General features: G+C 43.3%; 1 protein-coding gene across 3 annotated transcripts in view; it reads left to right on the top strand.

Annotated features, from left to right (window-relative positions):
* Positions 1-1,969: 1,969 nt before the first annotated feature.
* Arhgap19 (Rho GTPase activating protein 19) overlaps positions 1,970-17,456 on the top strand; it is a 36,527-nt gene continuing 21,040 nt past the window's right edge. The window contains exons 1-4 of one of the 3 annotated variants that reach the window (XM_060389563.1): positions 1,975-2,050; positions 8,209-8,369; positions 13,441-13,706; positions 17,245-17,325. In XM_060389563.1, the coding sequence (XP_060245546.1) occupies positions 13,622-13,706; positions 17,245-17,325 (166 nt within the window). In that variant the 5' untranslated portion in view covers positions 1,975-2,050; positions 8,209-8,369; positions 13,441-13,621. Of the gene's footprint in view, positions 2,051-8,208; positions 8,374-13,440; positions 13,707-17,244; positions 17,326-17,456 lie in introns of all 3 variants that reach the window. The other 2 variants (XM_060389553.1, XM_021650504.2) reach the window with 2 other exon arrangements.

The raw sequence follows: 17,456 nt of genomic DNA, 5'->3' as shown, positions 1-17,456 counted from the left end.
AAACTATAGCCCAACTAAAATCTCCCACTTGGGATTAAAACAAAAACGTTTGCATAACATAACTGAGGTTTTGAAGAAATCAAAACTTCCATTACAATGGTGTCTCATCACAGCAATAGTAACCCTAAGACATGCTATTTGCTTAAAACCTACTCATACCTTCTGTATACTTAAGTCACGTCTAGGTTTTAATTCCTAATGCTACATAAACAGCTTTGACAATGCATTGCTTAGGGAATAACGAGAAAAAGGTCTGTATACGTTCAGGATAGAGCCCTCAACTCCTCCCCTGAAAGTTTTAGATCTGTTGTTGGCTCTAGATAGGAAGTTGAATACCCAAGACTGGCTCTTGGCTGACATTCTCTGCCTCAGCCTTGCATTACAGAGAGTAACTCATTTAAATCGCCTGTATGTGTGTAGGGAGGAGGCCAGAGCACAATCTTGTGATTCATTCCTCAGGTGCCATCTATAAGTGTTGCAGCTCTGAAGAAAGGGGCTTCCCTAACCGAAGTATTAGGGTTCTGCTCCTGGTGTGAGGAAAGTTTCCCCAAAGCAAGGTCACAAACAGCTCTGCTCCAGCGTGGGGAGATTTCCCATTGAAAGTGTTATAGCTCCTGGCAGTCCTGAGCCCAGAAATAACACAAAGGCACACCTCACACAAGAGATTTATTGGAACGGAAAAACCCAGGAGAGTGGCTGCCTCAGCTAGAATGAGAAGCAAGAGGGAACTGAGCGGACGCCAGCTTTATATAGGGTTTCTTGGGGTGCAGAACTTTCAACGGTGGCCTGATCTTAGGTCAAGTTTAGGGCCTGGTGGGATTTTTGGCTTAGGGATTGGTGGGATTCTATTTCTTGGCCCTGATCTTGGGCCTGCAGTCAAATCAGGGCCATGATGTTCTTCCCCTTGCCCTTTTCCTCTATTCTATACCATCTTTTTTATTTATTTTATTTTTTTAAAGATTTTATGTGTTTCTGTGTCTGTGCATGAGTGTGCATGCGTGCCCTGGAGGCTAGACAAGGACAACCAGTCCTTTGGAGCTGGACTTACTGGCCCTCATGAATCTCCTGGTGCAGGGAACCAAAGTCTAGTCCTCTGAAAAAGCAGCAAGTGTTCGTGTAGCCACCGAACCATCTCTAACCGCCACCTTATTGTTAAGCAGTATTTTTACGAATTGAGGACTTCATATATGCATACAATGTCTTGTAATCACATTCTCTCATTGGCCTGAAGTCAGCCAAGGAGGCCTAAGAATTTGCCTTTCCATTCTAGCCAGTGCTTTTGGTGCCTTTACACTAGCTTTTTATCTGTTTTTTTTTTTTTAAACCTTCGTCCTGAAGATCAGAGTCAGGTCTTTGTATTTTGTATGTTGAGTTATCAACGTAGCCTGAACCGAATGTGTATGTGTATATACCTATATATCGGTGCGTGTGTCTCAGTGAGTTTATTTAGGGTTGCTTACGGGAGCATATGCAGTTTACCACTGGCTATATACCATTGAAGAAAATGTCTTTCCTTCCCTTTTACTATCCTCCTATGGATCCTGTGGATAGTTTATGGGGGTGAGGGTTAACTAGCTACAGTTAACTGCCACCGCCTACCAGACTTAGGTATGGGCAGGTCCTCACGAGCCCTCACCCTTCAAATGACTCCTCAAGTCAGTTCTGTAATTCAGAGATTTTCTTGGGGTGGGGGCAGGAGGGGAGCGTAGATTGACATTTCCGACTCAATTTGAGGAATTACATGGAATGAATCCAAACAAGAAACTACATCTCCCGGCAGGCCTCAGGACCAAGTCTTTCCCACCTTTTCTTTTGCTCTGCGCTACCAATGACAGTTAGATATTTGAATAAACCAATAGTAGCGTGGGATTGTTCTTATGTAGGCGGGGCCATAAGTTCATCCAATCGCAAGGGGATTCTGGAAACAACCTAGCCAATCTAAGGGATCTGGGGCGGAGCTTAAGGCGGAGCCACGGACCGAGCTGCCGCGGAAGATGGCGGCTGAGACGCTGAACAGAGGGGAGGCGCCTTCCTGCGACTCCGGCCGGAGGTGAGCCAAGTTCTTGGTCCCGCTGCCTAGGAGACGGGACTGTGGGCAAGCGGCGTCGCCGCCCTGCCCTTGAGTCACCGTGGCCCATAGGGCCGGGCTTTGTTCCTCGCTCTCACGGTGCCTACGCCGTCGCGCCTGCGGGTGCTGAGGAGTGTCGCCGCGGTCTGTGCTCCCGGCTGCGCCTGTCACCGCGAGCCCCGCGGTGGTGCGTGCAGCCCGCCCGCCGCTCTGGCTGCGGACTCCCGGCTGCGGCTGCGGTGCACGTCCTGGCGCTGAGCAGTTTGAGTGGAGACTGAACCCCATAGCGGTTTAGAGAGTCCCCAACGCAGCCCCTGAGCTTAAGTCAGAGTGACGGCTAAAAGAGATTTTTTTTTTCCTGTCCCCAGGCTGGCTGACCTCTCTGGGCTTCAGCCTTCGTCTGTAAATGACCATAACGATGCTTGTTTCAGAATATGGAGGGGATGAAACAATCCATCCAAAGCGCCTGACACCCATCCTGACAAATGCTATTCGAAAAGTGATAGATTTTGCGTTTCCTTGGTGAATACATCGTGGCTTCTGCTGACCATGAAATTGTGACTTCATTTCTTCTTTCTTCAACAGGGTTACTATCCTGTCAGAAAGCTGAGCCTGTCTTAATTGATTACAAATATCGGGGAGACTGAATACACTCCTCTAGAATGAGGTTATTTACGTTGTCTCGGAGTGTGATCAATGTCGTAACTTGGTACCATTAGTAGGGAACAAGAAGAGCCGAGAATTTTGGGAAATTGAGTTTGTGAGCCTTATTCTTCCGGAGCCCAGACGGGCCTGTTTGGCTATGTTAATGTTTTATATGAGGGAGTTTTCCATCCTGTCTTACCCATAAATGGTTGACCTTTTTTTCCCCAGGAACTATGTCTGTGGGTTGATAAATGTCATTAGATCATCCCTCATCCAACTCAAAAAAATCCTGAATTGTAATGAAAATGAGGACAAATGAAATACTGTTCTACAGCAAGAGGACTTTGAATTCCTCCACGTAGCTACTGCCAACTGAATCTAAAATTTGAAACCCTACTACATGATCAACACAACACAGTTTTATCTGCTCTGAAACCTTCCATTGCTGCTGTTGAGACAGGTCCTTGCTAAGTTGCTAGGCTGGAGTGGAACTCCCAGCTCTGCTTTGGCTTCATCAGTACTAGTCAATTGCATATTGCAGTTTGGGGTTCTTGTGAGGCTTATTTATTTATTTATTTTATTTCTGAAACAGAGTCATGTAACTTCAGGCTGACCTAATCTTGAGCTTCTAAACCTCCTGTCTCTGCCTGCCTCCCAAGTGCTGGGATTACAGGCATGTACCACCAAGCCCTGTTTTATGTGTTGCTAGGAATCAAACCCTGGACTTCATGCCTGCTAGGCAAGCATTCTACTGACTGAGCTGCATCCCCAGCCCATTTAATTAATGGGACTAAACACTTTTAAAATCGGTTACCTGTCCTATGTATGTGTGTGCGTAGGTGCCATGGTACATGCACAGGAGGACAGAAGACACAGGTCTCTTCTTTTGCCAGGTGGGGTTGAGGATCACACTTGGACTGTGGGACTTGCAGTAAGTGCCTTTGTTCCCTGAGCCACCTCACTGGCCCACAGTGCGTAGTTAGCATTCGCAGATGTGTTGCATGACCCTTTGTTTCTAGTGTCTCAAGTCTATCCCAAGGAGACATTCGCTCTCCGAGAAAAGCTTCTATGAGCTCAGTGTGTCGCAGTGGTGGGTTAGCAGGCTTCCTCACACGGAGCCTCGGGCGCTGCCTCGCGTTGGGCGTCTGCCCTGCATTTGGGTCGACTTCACTGTCACAGTCTGGAGCTTTGTGCTCACTGACCAAGCTCATGAAGTGCAGATATCAGGAATCCAAGTTTTCTCTCTTTTTCAATGGACTTAGCAGTTTGCTTAGTAAATGCCAGTACAAAAATTTGATTTTGTAAAGTGCTCTTATTTTAAAAACCTTAAAATTATGTATGGAATTGTATCTATGTTCTGGCACTAGGAGATTTAGAAAAGAGAGTTGATCTAGGGGATAGAATGTTCTTTTATTAACTAACGCCTCCAAGTGGGATTTTGCTGGTTTCATTTAATTTAGAAGAGACTAGAATTAAAATATCATCTTTGAAGTATAGTTTGCTGTTTGATTAGGAAAAAAATGTTACATATTTTGTCTTTTTTTTTTTAAATTTATTTATTATTTATACATCAATCTGCCTGCATGTGTACCTGTGTACCAGAGGAGGCACCAGTGAGGTAGAGAGTCAGGAGTTCAAAGTCAGCTACATCTTATGAAGAATATTTGAAGCCAGCCTGGGCTAAATGAGATGGTGCTAGCACACTTCTTTAATCCCAGAACTTAGGAGGAACAGGCAAATGGATCTCTGAGTTCAAGGCCAGCCTGGTGTACAGAGTGAATTCCAGTACAGCCAGAGCTACACAGAAAACCCTGTCTCTCAAAAAAACAAAAACAAAACAAACAACAACAAAAACAACTAAAAATCCCCAAAATCAAACAAAAAGTTTCCCCAGACTAATGAATTTCAACATGATCTTCCAGAGCGAAAACAGTGGATGATTTTTGGACAGTATCATCACATTGGATTTTGGGGCACACAGATGCAGACGTAGAATTGCTTCTAGCACTAATTGCCTGGGACTCTTGCCATTTAAAGTCTAGAGACTTTGACTGTACTTATTTGAGGAGTGAGAGATTTGACATAAATGGATAAGAGGGGGCCTGTTAGTGAGATGTCCTATAGAGCATTCCCCAAATAGAGAATTTTGATGTTACTTTCAAGAAATTATTTTAATTTTTTTAAGAAATTATTTTTTATGTGTATGTCTGTGTGAGTGTTTACCACATGTGTGCAAGTGCCCATATAGGCCAGGAGAGGGTGTTGGGTCCCCTGGAGCTGGATTTACAGGTGGTTTTAAGCTGCTTGATGTGGGTGCTAAGAACTGTACTCCTGGTCCTTTGGAAGATCAGCAAGCACTCCGTGATCATTGAGCCGTCATGTCAGCCCCTGCTGTTACTTTAAAAGAACAACACTCTCTATTGTGTTATTGTCTTCCTAATAACAACACCCCATTATTGTGTGTTTGTGTCATGGCACGTGGGTGGAGGTCAGAGTTTTTAAGAGTTGGTTTTCTCTTCACCATGTAGGTCCTAGGGATGACAGGTTGTCAGGCTTGGCAGGAAATGCCTTTACCCACTATGCCATTTCACCAGCCCATTGGTGTTACTTTTCTAATGCAATTAGCTTCCTTCTCACTGTACATTTTTTGGGGAAGGAAATTATGGGAGGAGTCAACCATACAAGAGTAATGCCAATTCTTTTTACAGTCAAAAGGATAAGCATTAACAGTGAGCCAACTAAGTGGTGTCATGGACGCTTTGAGAAGTGTAACTCTGTCTTGATTGAGAACATTAAGTTGTCATTCCATTAGACTGCAGTGTGTGGATAAGAAGGTCAGCCTAGCCAAGACTTCTTTCACCTCAGTTTGTGAGTTCGTGTCAAGTTGTTCTTGTGGCTTCAAATTAGTTTTAGTAGAGATGAAATGTAGGGGTAAATGCATTTGCAGACGGTTGGCGTGTAGGAGATAAGATCACATCACGGACAGAATAGTGCTTCTTCAGGGCTGACTTTAGGGTTTAAATGCTCTAAGAGGTTATCTAAGGGAGTGGGCGCTGTGCTGTGAAAGTGCGGTGCTGCCTGCTGCTCTGGACTGCTTCTTGTAGCTATAATGCCTGTAAGCTGGGCACATGGCATTTTGTCTTCACTATGTACAGCTTTCATGATCCAACTTAAACTTGCTATGTAGAATGTAGGAAGAGGGAGAATATACTAGTTTTGTTTGGTACTTTATTTCTTTTCTAATAGGTCCCCAGTAAAGGGACATACTTAACACCACATTTCAGAGCCTCTTAGGGTTGAAAACACAACAGGAGAGTGCATATGTCTCGCAGGGTGCTAAGTCAAGCTTAGACAACTTCAAACATAGCTTGTATTCTGAGAAATGCTGCCAAGGTTGTGGCTCTTAAGAGAACAAATCAAGTTAAGCAACTTGCCAGGGAGGAAACATTTAGTTTTGTGGGTTTGTAGTTTGGATAGGAGTTAGCCAAAAGATCCATCTGCAGGATGCTGGATTTTTGCTCCTGGAGCTGTGTGGGTTCCTGGCTTCAGTGCCCTCAGAAGCACTTGCATTTCATTTTTCTTTAATTGATTTTTCAAAGGTGGCTCCTGTTCCCAGCCATTCTGCAAGCATCTCACTTTACATGCAGAGCGCCATCTAGTGGTAAGAGAAATCACTGTAGACTGCAGCCAGGTTGTAAAATGACTCTAGGCTCTGCCAGTCTTGGAGTCAGCTGCTTATCTGTTTGCCTACACGCCTAATTGCTCATTTTCCTACTTCATGCCTCTCCCGTACCTGCACCTTTCTTTCTTTTTCTTTTCTCTCTCTCTCTTTTTTTTGGTATAGGGACCAGACCTAGACCTAGGGCTCCAAGTGTACCAGGCAAGCATTCTACCACTGTGTCAATTCCTAACCCTAAATTGTGAATGTGTGTGCGCGTGCGTGTGTGTACGCGTGTGAGAGGCCCACAGGTCGACCTTGGGTGGTGGTGTTCCTCAGGAGACAGCCACTTTGTTCTTTGAGACAGGGTCCCTCACTACCACCTGGGGCTTGTTCATTTAACTAGGATGGCTGGCCTTGAGCATGGGTGGGTGCACCTGAGCACATACTTGCAGGTACCACATATAAAACTGAAAAACATTATGAAAGAAACTGAGTTGATTGTATGTGGTTGGAATCCCCTGCACTTGAGAGATGGAAGCGGGAAGATCCTGAGTTCGAAGTCAATCCTGGGCTACACAAGGAAATTCTGTCTCACTAGAACATCCCCACCCCACCAACAAACCAAAGTAGCTCCTTAAAAAACTGAAGAGTGTGAGTGTAGGTTAGTAGCATGTGTGGGCCCTGGGTTTGAGTGCCATGTCTTGAAAGAATGAAGACTGGTGGCTTGAGTGAGAATAGCCCCCATAGGCTCATATATTTGAATATCTAGTCTTAGCTGGTGGACTGTTTAGGGAGGATTAGTGTGGCCTTGTTCAGGTAGGTGCAGTCTTGTTGTCACTGGGGGTGAGTGGGCTTTGAGGTTTCAGAAGCCCATGTCAGACCCAGGGTCTCTTTCTGCCTGCTGCCTGCAGATCAAGACGTAAAACTCAGCTAGTGCTCTAGTTCGTGCTTGTCTGCTTCCTGTCATGATAATGGACTAATTCTCTGAAACTGTAAGCAAACCCCCAATGCTTTCTTTAATAAAAGTTACCCTGGTCATGGTGTCTCTTCACGGCAATAGAACACTGACTAAGACTCTACCTTTGAATGTCAGACTACTGAGACAAAAATGGACAAAAATTTTCCCAGGAATCTCATGTTGGAGAGAAGGAAAGTGCTGGGGCCATGGTGCCAGCCAGAGGGGAATTTGTTTCCTGGAAAGGGATTTCACCAAGTTCTATCAGTTTGTCAGATCACACTGTGGAGGAGACTGGAGCCCCGACGGTGGCGATGGGTGGGACTAGATATTCAAATATATGAGCCTATGGGGGCTATTCTCACTCAAGCCACCAGTCTTCATTCTTTCAAGACATGGCACTCAAACCCAGGGCCCACACATGCTACTAACCTACACTCACACTCTTCAGTTTTTTAAGGAGCTACTTTGGTTTGTTGGTGGGGTGGGGATGTTCTAGTGAGACAGAATTTCCTTGTGGCCTGCTTAATTGTGCATACCATTTGCCTTCTACTTAAACCTTAACCTTGCTGGGTGGTGGTAACAAACGCCTTTAATCCCAGCATTTGGGAGGCAAAGGCAGGTAGATCTCTGTGAGTTTGAGACTAGCTTAGTCTACAGAATGAGTTCCAGGACAGCCGGGGCTACAGAGAAACCCTGTGTTAAAAACAAAACACCCCCCCCCCAAGACAAACAAAAACATAGACAACTTAACCTAGTGTCAGGATCCCTGAAGATGGACTGGTATGTATGTATGTGTGTGAGAGAGGGGGTGGGGTGGGGTACCTCTTTTTCTCTGAGCCACATTGAAAAAGTCTCCCTTCTTTGTTGTTTGTTTAGTTGGCCTAAAGGGATCTGAAGGTGTCAGATCCTTTGGAATTGGTGTTACAGACAGTTGTGAGCTACCATGTGGGTGCTGAAATTGAACCCAGGTCCTTTGAAGAGCAGCCAGTACTCTTAACCCACTGAGCCATCTCTCCAGCCCCTTGCCTGGATAACATGTAGGTAAATGTGCAACATTTTCTTTTGGTGCTATGCTTTTATCTTATCACCTAGACTAGACTGGCTAGTGAACCCCCAGGAATCCTCCTTGTCTTTGCCTCTTCAGTACTGGGATTATAAGTGTATGCAAACACACTGGTCACTTTTATAGTTTCTAAGGATCACATTCAGGTTGTCTGGCTTGAGGGCAGGAGCCATTAACCAATGAGCTCTCCTCTGCATAAAAATTTTTGAACAACATTCTCTTTTGATTTCTTCCATGTCCCTCTCCACAACTCACTGCTGGGCCTTGGTAACTGGGTCTTTGTGTTCTTTTTCTTGGTTAATTTCTTCTTAAATACTGTTTTCAGGGCTGGGGGTATAACTTAGTTGCAGAATGCTCTCTTAGCATGCACGAAGTCCTAGGTTCTAGCCTTAGCACAGTGAAACACAGAAAAAAAGAAACACAAAGGAACATAACCCCAAACAAAATACCTGGTTTCTAAAGTTTTTAATGCTTGTTTTACATTTAGATCCATATTGTCTTGATTTAAAAATATTCTTTGACAACTGCATACATTTTATATAGTGTATTTTGGTCATCTCTATCCCCATTACCCTCTTTTATCCTATTCCTCCTGAATCTCTTCTCTTCCCCTCAAAGCTCCCTCACTTTCCTTCCTCCTCACCTTTCTCTCTCTCTGTGACTGAGTTTAACCAGGGTTAGCGTGAGCATGGGTGAGGGTTAATTTACTGGAGCATGGATGGGCAACTTATGGATGTACCACTGAAGAACTGCTGTTCATTGCAAAAAGCAGCATGTCTGACTAAGCGAGAGCAGCACAGTCTATGGGAACAAACATGAATGTCTAGGAGGCAAAACAACAGCAGTGGGTTCCTCCTAGGGCCTGTGACCTCCCTATGGGGAACAGGGATCAAATCCAGTCAGAAGGCAGCTGTCTACCCCCATAAAGTCATGCTACTCTTTTCCCAGTGGCGTATCTTGCCTGGCATGTCAGTGTTGTAGCATTCAGGGTCCGTAGTTCTGACGTTGGTGATTTTCCTTTCTTATCAGGCTGCATAACATCTTCTAGGCAGTATGAAATCCAGCTGCAAGAAGGAAGCTTGTAGGTCAGTTCCAGCTGATTTTTCTAAATCCTTCAGCCAAACTGTGTGGTGTCTACCAATATGATCTTTTAGCAATAGCTTATACTGTTTTGGAGCCTCTGGGGTCTCCCTGACGAGTAGGAAGTATCCCACATCTGACACTGGGATTTTCATTTTCTAACCTGTGCTGTACTAGAAAGATGGTCCAACAGTTAAGAATGTTTACTGGTTTTGCAGAGGACTGAGGTTTGGTTACCAGCAGCCATGTTAGGTGGCACACAACCACCTATAACTCCAGTTCCAGGCGGTCCGATTGCCTCTGGCCCCTGTGTGCAGGTGGAGTAACAAACTCAGCCAGGCACATACATTTACACATAAATAAAAATCTAAAATAGCATGGCTTTTGGAAGCTGGAAGTTATTTTTTGTGTGTTATGTAGAGATTATTCCTCCTTCACATAAAACTCTCCGTCCTATGTGCTTACATGATGTGATATTTCATTTCCCATAACCTGCCATGTGGAAGTATGGAAGGGAGTCTGCCATTCTTTCAGAGACTGGCAAGTGCAATGAGATAGTCTACTTTTTAACTTCTGTTTTGTTCCTCCTTGCAGAACAGTGCTCAGAGGCTTAGTAAGTTCTGCCATTCAGGCCCCATAATATGTCCTTGTGCCTCCTACATGCCTGGAATTTGTGTAGGCTGCACAGGGGCCCAGAAAGGAGAGTCCTTTGTCACAGCAGGAGACAGCTTTGTTCTCTTCTTGCACTCAGCAATGCCTCATCAGAAGCTTTCGGCGTTTATGTAAGAAGTTTAATTTTTCTTGAACTTGAGCAAATTTAGTTTTAAAATCTTGTAGAATAGGATATTGTTTGTCTTAGTCCTAGAATTGTCTTATGTTAGACACAGTTGTTGGTATTGCTAGCTTTGTGTTGTGGAAGCGAATGCTCTTTGGGAAGGGATTAGTGGTCTCTGCAATATGGGGGAACTTCAAAAGAAAACCGCTCATAACAGTCCACCATCTCTTATTTTCTACTTTAAATTATTTTTGTCTCCCTAGTCCTTGTACCAGGTGCTCCACTCAGAAAAAGTTAAAAAATAATTTGCTTAAAGAAAATGTGTGAAGAGCAAGAGTGAATGAACAGGAGTGGATCGTGGGGTGGGGCCTTAGAGAGGAAAGTAAATGAGATGGTTTATGCCTCACCTGTATACATAAAGACTTCCAGTGCAGCCTTTTTTCCAGAGAGCAGCCTTGAATCTGCTCAAGGCTGTTTAGGAGGAAGCATTTTTCAGGGTGATGGCTGGTAGGAAGGAGGGCTTTGTGTTTCCTTGTTTCTTTTCAAGTATGTCTTTTGATCTAGTTTGGGGCTGGAAAGGCCAGTCATGGCAAAAATCTCAGTCTTAACCAGTTATGCTCTGGATGCTAAAATAATGAAAGTCTAGGCTTTTACATGTGTACATGATTGTATGTCAGAACTAGGATGTATGTTAGAGATAATTTGATCTGAAACCAGTTATTCAGATTTAAAAGGGATGTGAATTACATTAAATGACCAGACAACCTCATGGCTATTTTTCTCGTGCTATGCATTTTCTGATTTTTGTTGTTGCTGCTGTTGTGGTCACTTCTCACTTGCAGTTATTATAAACAAGGGTTCTATGGTGACTCCCATTTCTTTCCTGGAGTAACTGACACTGAAAAGAGAGGCTCTTGGGCAGGGAGAAGGCTCAGAGGTTAAGAACACTGGCTGTTCTTTCTAAAGGTCCTGAGTTTAATTCCCAGCAACCACGTGGTGTCTCCTAACCATCTGTAGTGAGATCTGGTGCACAGGTTGCACATGCAGGCAAATGCTGTATAAATAATAAATAAATAAATAAATAAATAAATCTTAAAAAAGGAAAAAGGAAAAGATTGTCAGAGGGCTAAAGCTGCTGCTTGTAACTGGCGTATAATCACTGATGTGCCGAACTTTCCTAGGAACTCAGTGTGCGCTTGGAAGCACTCCAGTCAGTGACCACTGGTTCGAGAGCACACATCAAGAGCTCTAAATTCTCATGTGATTTCTGTTTTAGGAAATAAATTTTGTTTTGCGCATGTGTGTGTACATGTGTATACACACACACCTGTGTGTGTGTGTGTGTGTGTGTGTGTATGTGTGTGTGTGTAGAACAGAAGACAATTTGGAGGAGTTGATTCTCTCCTTTTATGTGGCTCCTAGGGATCAAACTCAGGTTGTTGGGCTTGGTGGGAAGCACTTTTATTGGCTGAGTCATCTTGCTGGCCCTAAATTCTTTGTGATTTTTTTAGTAAAAGGCAGATAGTAGCCAGACTAAGGATTGGGGCTGTTAAAATTATGCAATCACTTTTTTTTCAAGGAAGTACAGATGAACTTTGAAGTTTACTTATCTGTGTCTTGTTTTTATTATACTGTTATTAAAGTTATCAGCTGAGCTCAGGATGTGGCTCAGTGGTAGAGCAGTTGCCTGGAGTGTGCTCGGTCCTGGATTTAACCCCCAGGACCACAAACAAAAATTATTAACTGGGCATGGGAGTTTACTCCTGTAATCTCAGTTTTTGGGAGGTTAAGGCTTTCAGGCTTCAGAGTGAGTTGCAGGCTTCCTTAGGCTGTAGAGTGAGAACCTATCTCAAAACCAACAAACCAAACCAGACCAACCAACAAGCCCGTCAGCCAACCAAGGTTGAGGATATGGCTGGGAAGAATGCTTGCCTAACATGTAAAAAGACCGGCCCTGGGAAGGACGGTCATGTCATGTTAGCAAGATGTGCTGTTGATTAGACCTGTTTAATGTTTAGAGGCGTTACTTTTCCTGGAATGGTGCTTGATAGCCTGCATGCAGTGGATGTTGTATCGTGAAAGTATGTGTATGAGTCAGGTGAATTTAACTCTGCTTTACTGAAATGTGATAAGTAGTTCCTTGTGATGAGTTATATTTATTTGTCTGCTATATAATGGATGACTGTATATGTACATGATAAGGATTGGAACTAGCCATTAGGGATACACACAATGATCTGTGTGATATGTGTGCTGTAGGAGGTGGAGTAGTACAGTTCTTGTTTTTATTAAATTAAATTTAATAATAATTATTATTTTTTAGAAGTCCTGTAATTTTTTTTTTTTTTCAGATTTCCTGGAGCTGTAGTTATGAGCAGTTGTGAGCTACCTGACGTAGGTGCCAGTGCAAGTGCTCTTAACTGCCGAGCCATCCCTCTAGCAACTTAACCACATTTTGGGTCAGGGTCTCTTTGTACAGGCTGCTCTTCAGCTCCCAATTTTCAGCCTCGTGGGGAATGCTCAGATTATAGTCATGTGCCACCAGGCCCAACAATAGAGTTATTTTTAGAAATTTTACACTTAAAAGCACTTTCTGACACCTGTTTATTTTGTGTGTTGTTGTGTGTGCACCACAGCATGTATGTGGTGATTAGAGGACAGCTGGTGGGAGTTAGTTCTCTCCTTCCATCATGTGGGAGGGAGTCAGGTGTCAAACTCAGATCAGCAGGCTTGGCCGTCTTACTGGCTCAACAATTGAGTTCTTAGATATGAGGATCAGGGCCTTGTAGAGAAAACTGTTCTGAGCAAGCGTTAGTTAGACGTCTGTAACGCGTGAGTCAGAGGCAAGCAAAATGAAAGACTGAAGAGTAAAATGGGTTTGGGATGTAGTAGCACAGTGTCAGAGGGCACTTGACCAGCACAAAGAACCACTAACTGAATGAACAAGCAAGTGAAAGCTGTCTGTGGGCCTAGGCAAAGCTGCATGTCTTTATGTAGCTGTCAGCCCCTTCAGTCCTGTGTAGGCTTCTTGGCTATGAAGAGCAGCTGCTTCTGTGAGAGGGAGCTGCCTCTTAGGAGCCTTCTGCTGTGTGTAGACTCCAGAACCGTAGAACCCTCGGGGCAGGAAGTGAGAAACACCAAATCAATTCTCCCAAAGAGCCTCCTTCTGTTTAATTTTTTTTTTTTTCAGCAATGCCATCTGCAATTTTGTTATTTGCAACAACTCTCCCCTTGGAGGCCAGCCTGTTATCTTCAATCCTGACTTTTTTGTGGAGAAACTCCGACATGAGAAACCAGAGGTGTTCACCGAGTTGGTGGTCAGCAATATCACAAGACTTATTGATTTGCCTGGAACTGAGCTTGCTCAGCTGATGGGAGAAGTGGACCTTAAGTTGCCTGGTGGGGCTGGTCCAGCGGCAGGATTCTTCAGGTCTCTAATGTCTCTCAAGCGGAAGGGTAGGTCTTGTGTCTGTGGAGGACAGTGGGTCTTAGCTGCTGATTGGCCTTTAGCCTCATTTGAAAAAAAAAATTATCTATTTTAAATTTATGTTATGTGTTTGTGCCTGCTTGTTTATATGTGTACCAGATATATGTAGGTACCCATGGAAGCCAGGAGAGGGAGCAGATTTTCCGGGACTGGAGTTACAGGCAGTTGTGAGATGCCATATGAGGTCCTCTGCAAGAGTAATAAGTACTCTTAACTGCTGGACCATCCTTCCCTCACTGAGCTTCATTCTCTTAACATTTGCACCCTCGCTGGGAACTTGGAATCAACCTAAACTTTAAGCAGTAGTAATGAAACTTATAAAAATGTCTAGATGTAGAAATACTTAAGCCTGGCATAGAGGTGCAAATCTTTAGAAGTCTTGCATTTGGGTGGCTGAGGGAAGAGCATCTGAGGTTTGAGGCAGCTTGGGCACATTGTGAAACCCTGTTACAGAGAGAGAACAGAAAATATATTCAGTGCCTGAGAGTTAATATGATTAGTTTAGGCAATTATCAAGGGCATCTTAGTTTTCATGCCCTATGAGTATCACACTAAAATAATGTTTTTCAAGCATCCTTCCCTCCTTCCTTCCCTTCCTTCCCTTCCTTCGTTTTTTTTTTGAGTTGGTATCTCACTCTGTTGTCCAAATTGATCTCAAACTTCTAGGTTTAAGTGATTGTCTTGTTTCAGCCTTTAGAATAGCTGGGACTACAGGACTGCTGCTCTGTTCAGTTAAAATGGAATTAGACTAAATACTGTTACATAGCAGAATAGTTCAGTCAAAGAAGCCTGAACATTTTTTTCTATTGAAGATGAACTCATGATTACATCCAAACTACACTGAGTATCTTTTTACCACGGAACTACATACTTAACCCCTGCAAAAATAAAAATAAAGGACAGAAAGAGTATAGCTGGATGTAGTAGCACATATGTTTAGTCCCAGCACTCAGAAGGCAGAGGCAGAGAGAGCTTTGTGAGTTTGAAGCTGGCCTACATAACAAATTCTAGGACAGCCAGGACTACACAAAGAGCCACTGTCTCAAAAATCAAAGTAAATAAATAAAATAGAGCAAGACTGCAGTAGTTCACAAATGTTTTCATTCTATAGACTGCTTAGATAAAATAGATTCCTGTAATCACCTCAAAAAAAAAAACCAAAAAAACGCTTTTCTAGAAGTAAGTTGTAACACCACTTTGTGTGTATGTATGTATGTATGCATGGGTATATATATATATACATATATATATATACATATATATATGTATGTATATATAGTGTATTCTTTGAGAATTTCATTCGTATATACAATATATTTTGATCCTGTCTGCCTCCTTCCCTTCAGCTTTCCCTGGACTCCCCTCGTATATCCCTGTCTGAGCTTCATGTTCTCTCTCTCTCTTTCTTTTATTTTTTAAAAGATTTATTTATTTATTGTTTATTCAGTGTTCTGCCTGGATATATGCCTACATGTCAGAAGAGGGCACAAAATTTCATTATAGATGGTTGTGAGCCACCATGTGGTTGCTGGGAATTGAACTCACGACCTCTGGAAGAGCAGACAGTGCTCTTAACCACTGAGCCACCTCTCCAGCCCCTCTCCTTTTTTAAAACAGGGTTTCTCTGTGTAGTGCTGACTGTCCTGGCACTCTCTCTGCAGACCAGGCACTGGCCTCTAACTAAGAGATCTGCTCTGCACCCTGAGTGCTGGGACTAAGTAAAGGCATTCTCCGCTGTGCCCCCCTTGTTTATTTTCAGACAGGAAACCTCATTAGCCTGGAACATACTATGTAGACTAGGGTGGCTTTGAACTCACCAGAGATCCACCTGCCTTTGCTCCCCAGTGTTGAGATCCAAGCCACCTTGCCCAGCTTTTTTTTTTTTTTTTCTCTCCTTTTTAAAATAACTCACAGAAGCCAGATGGTGGTGGTGCACACCTTTAATCCCAGAATTCAGGAGGCAAAGATGGGTGGATCTTTGTGAGTTGGAGGCCAGCCAACTCACAGGACAGCCAGGGCTGTTAAAAAAAGAAACCCTGTCTCAAAAAACAAAACAGAACAGAACAAACAAACAAACAAACAAAAAACACAATCAATCAAACAAACAAACCCACAAAAAGCCAAAACAACAACCACTAAATCTCAGAGTCTAATTTGTGCAACCTGCATGCACAAATTTACCATTTGGTACACCCCCCAAAGAAAAATGGCTTTCCCTTCCCCAGCAGTAGCTCCTCAGCTAGGGGTGGGCCCTAGGAGCCCCTCCCCTATCCATGCTGTAATGTTGAATGTCTTGATCCTGTGCCGGTCTCGTGCAGGCATCCCCGGCTGCTGTGATTTCATAGTGTAACATCCATTTCCTCTCCAGAAGAAAGCACATCACCGCCTTCCTCCCCGTGCCCTGACTCCTCCAGTCCTTCTGCCTCTTTTATTCCATGTTCTTTCTGGGAAGGACGTTGGCATTGATGTACCAGTTAGGTTGAGTACTCTCAATCAGCTGTTCAAAGCACAGTGCCCATTATAAGCTGCTATATTAACTGATGCCCACTTGGAAAAGAAAGTTTCTGGCTGAGGTTGACAGCAGCTCATATCTACAGCATAAATATTTAGAAGACAATTTGACAGCTTGACAATTTAACAAAACAATAGTGGGTTGTTCCTGAAGGCCTATGGGCCTCCCTGGCCATGGGCTTTTACCAGGCTTACAGTATCAGGTATAAATTCTCTCCTGTGGAGCAGGTCTCAAAGGCAATCAGGAAATGTGGAGCACTACTTTTGATAAGATAGTCCTGTTTTATTAAATATGAGAAATTCATTAGGCAGAATGAAATATTTAAACATTAGAGATCATATCCTCATGCACATGCCCCACCACATGTCTGTGCCCACACACTGACGTACATATGCATGCAAGTAGATAAACACGTAGAGAACGTTAAAGAGGATTACATCCTGTACAACTCGGGTGAATAGTTGTCAGGACTTTGCAGTCATATTCAGGTTCTTATTTTGCTTAAACTAGATGTCTGTGTCCTGGGTATTGTTTCTCAAATAAGGAAAAGTCTTTGCCTTCAGGAACTCATGATCTGACATGGAATTTGGAGAGAATTGACTTGATAGTTGCTCTGACTGCATGTTTTTTTTTTGGGGGGGTGTATTTCTAGTTTTTAGTTTTAGCTTTTTTTTTTTTAATTTTTGTTTACCAATCTTGTGAAAAGAGACAATGAAAACAGGATGCTTGAATGATTTTAAGGATCATGGTATTTGGGCTGGTGAGATGGCTCTGCAAATAAAGGCATCCGATTCCAGTCTGATGACCTGAGTTTGAGCCCAGGACCCACTTGATAGAAGGAAAGAACCACTTTTCATAAGTTGTCCTCTGACCGCCATATGTGTGTCATGCCCCTGCCCCCTGCATAAATAAATACATGTAAAAAGAATCATTACATTGATGGTCTTGCACTCTTTATATATTATAGCCCTGTCCTATGATATGATTTTTTTCAGAGAAAGGAGTGGTGTTTGGATCTCCACTGACAGAGGAAGGCATTGCCCAGATATACCAACTGATTGAGTATCTGCACAAAAGTAAGACTACTCAAAGCTTCAGTGTATTTAACGGTATTCTGTATTTAATGGTGAATTGCCATTTTCCCCTGAGAGTTGACTGACTAGTAGGTATTAACTACCTATTAACAGATGAACCACTGATAATTTTG

The sequence above is a fragment of the Meriones unguiculatus genome, chromosome 1, assembly GCF_030254825.1.
Source record: "Meriones unguiculatus strain TT.TT164.6M chromosome 1, Bangor_MerUng_6.1, whole genome shotgun sequence".
Classification (NCBI taxonomy): Eukaryota; Metazoa; Chordata; class Mammalia; order Rodentia; family Muridae; genus Meriones; species Meriones unguiculatus.
The sequence above is the reverse complement of the archived record's forward strand: the minus strand, read 5'-3'. Positions and strand labels throughout refer to the sequence as shown.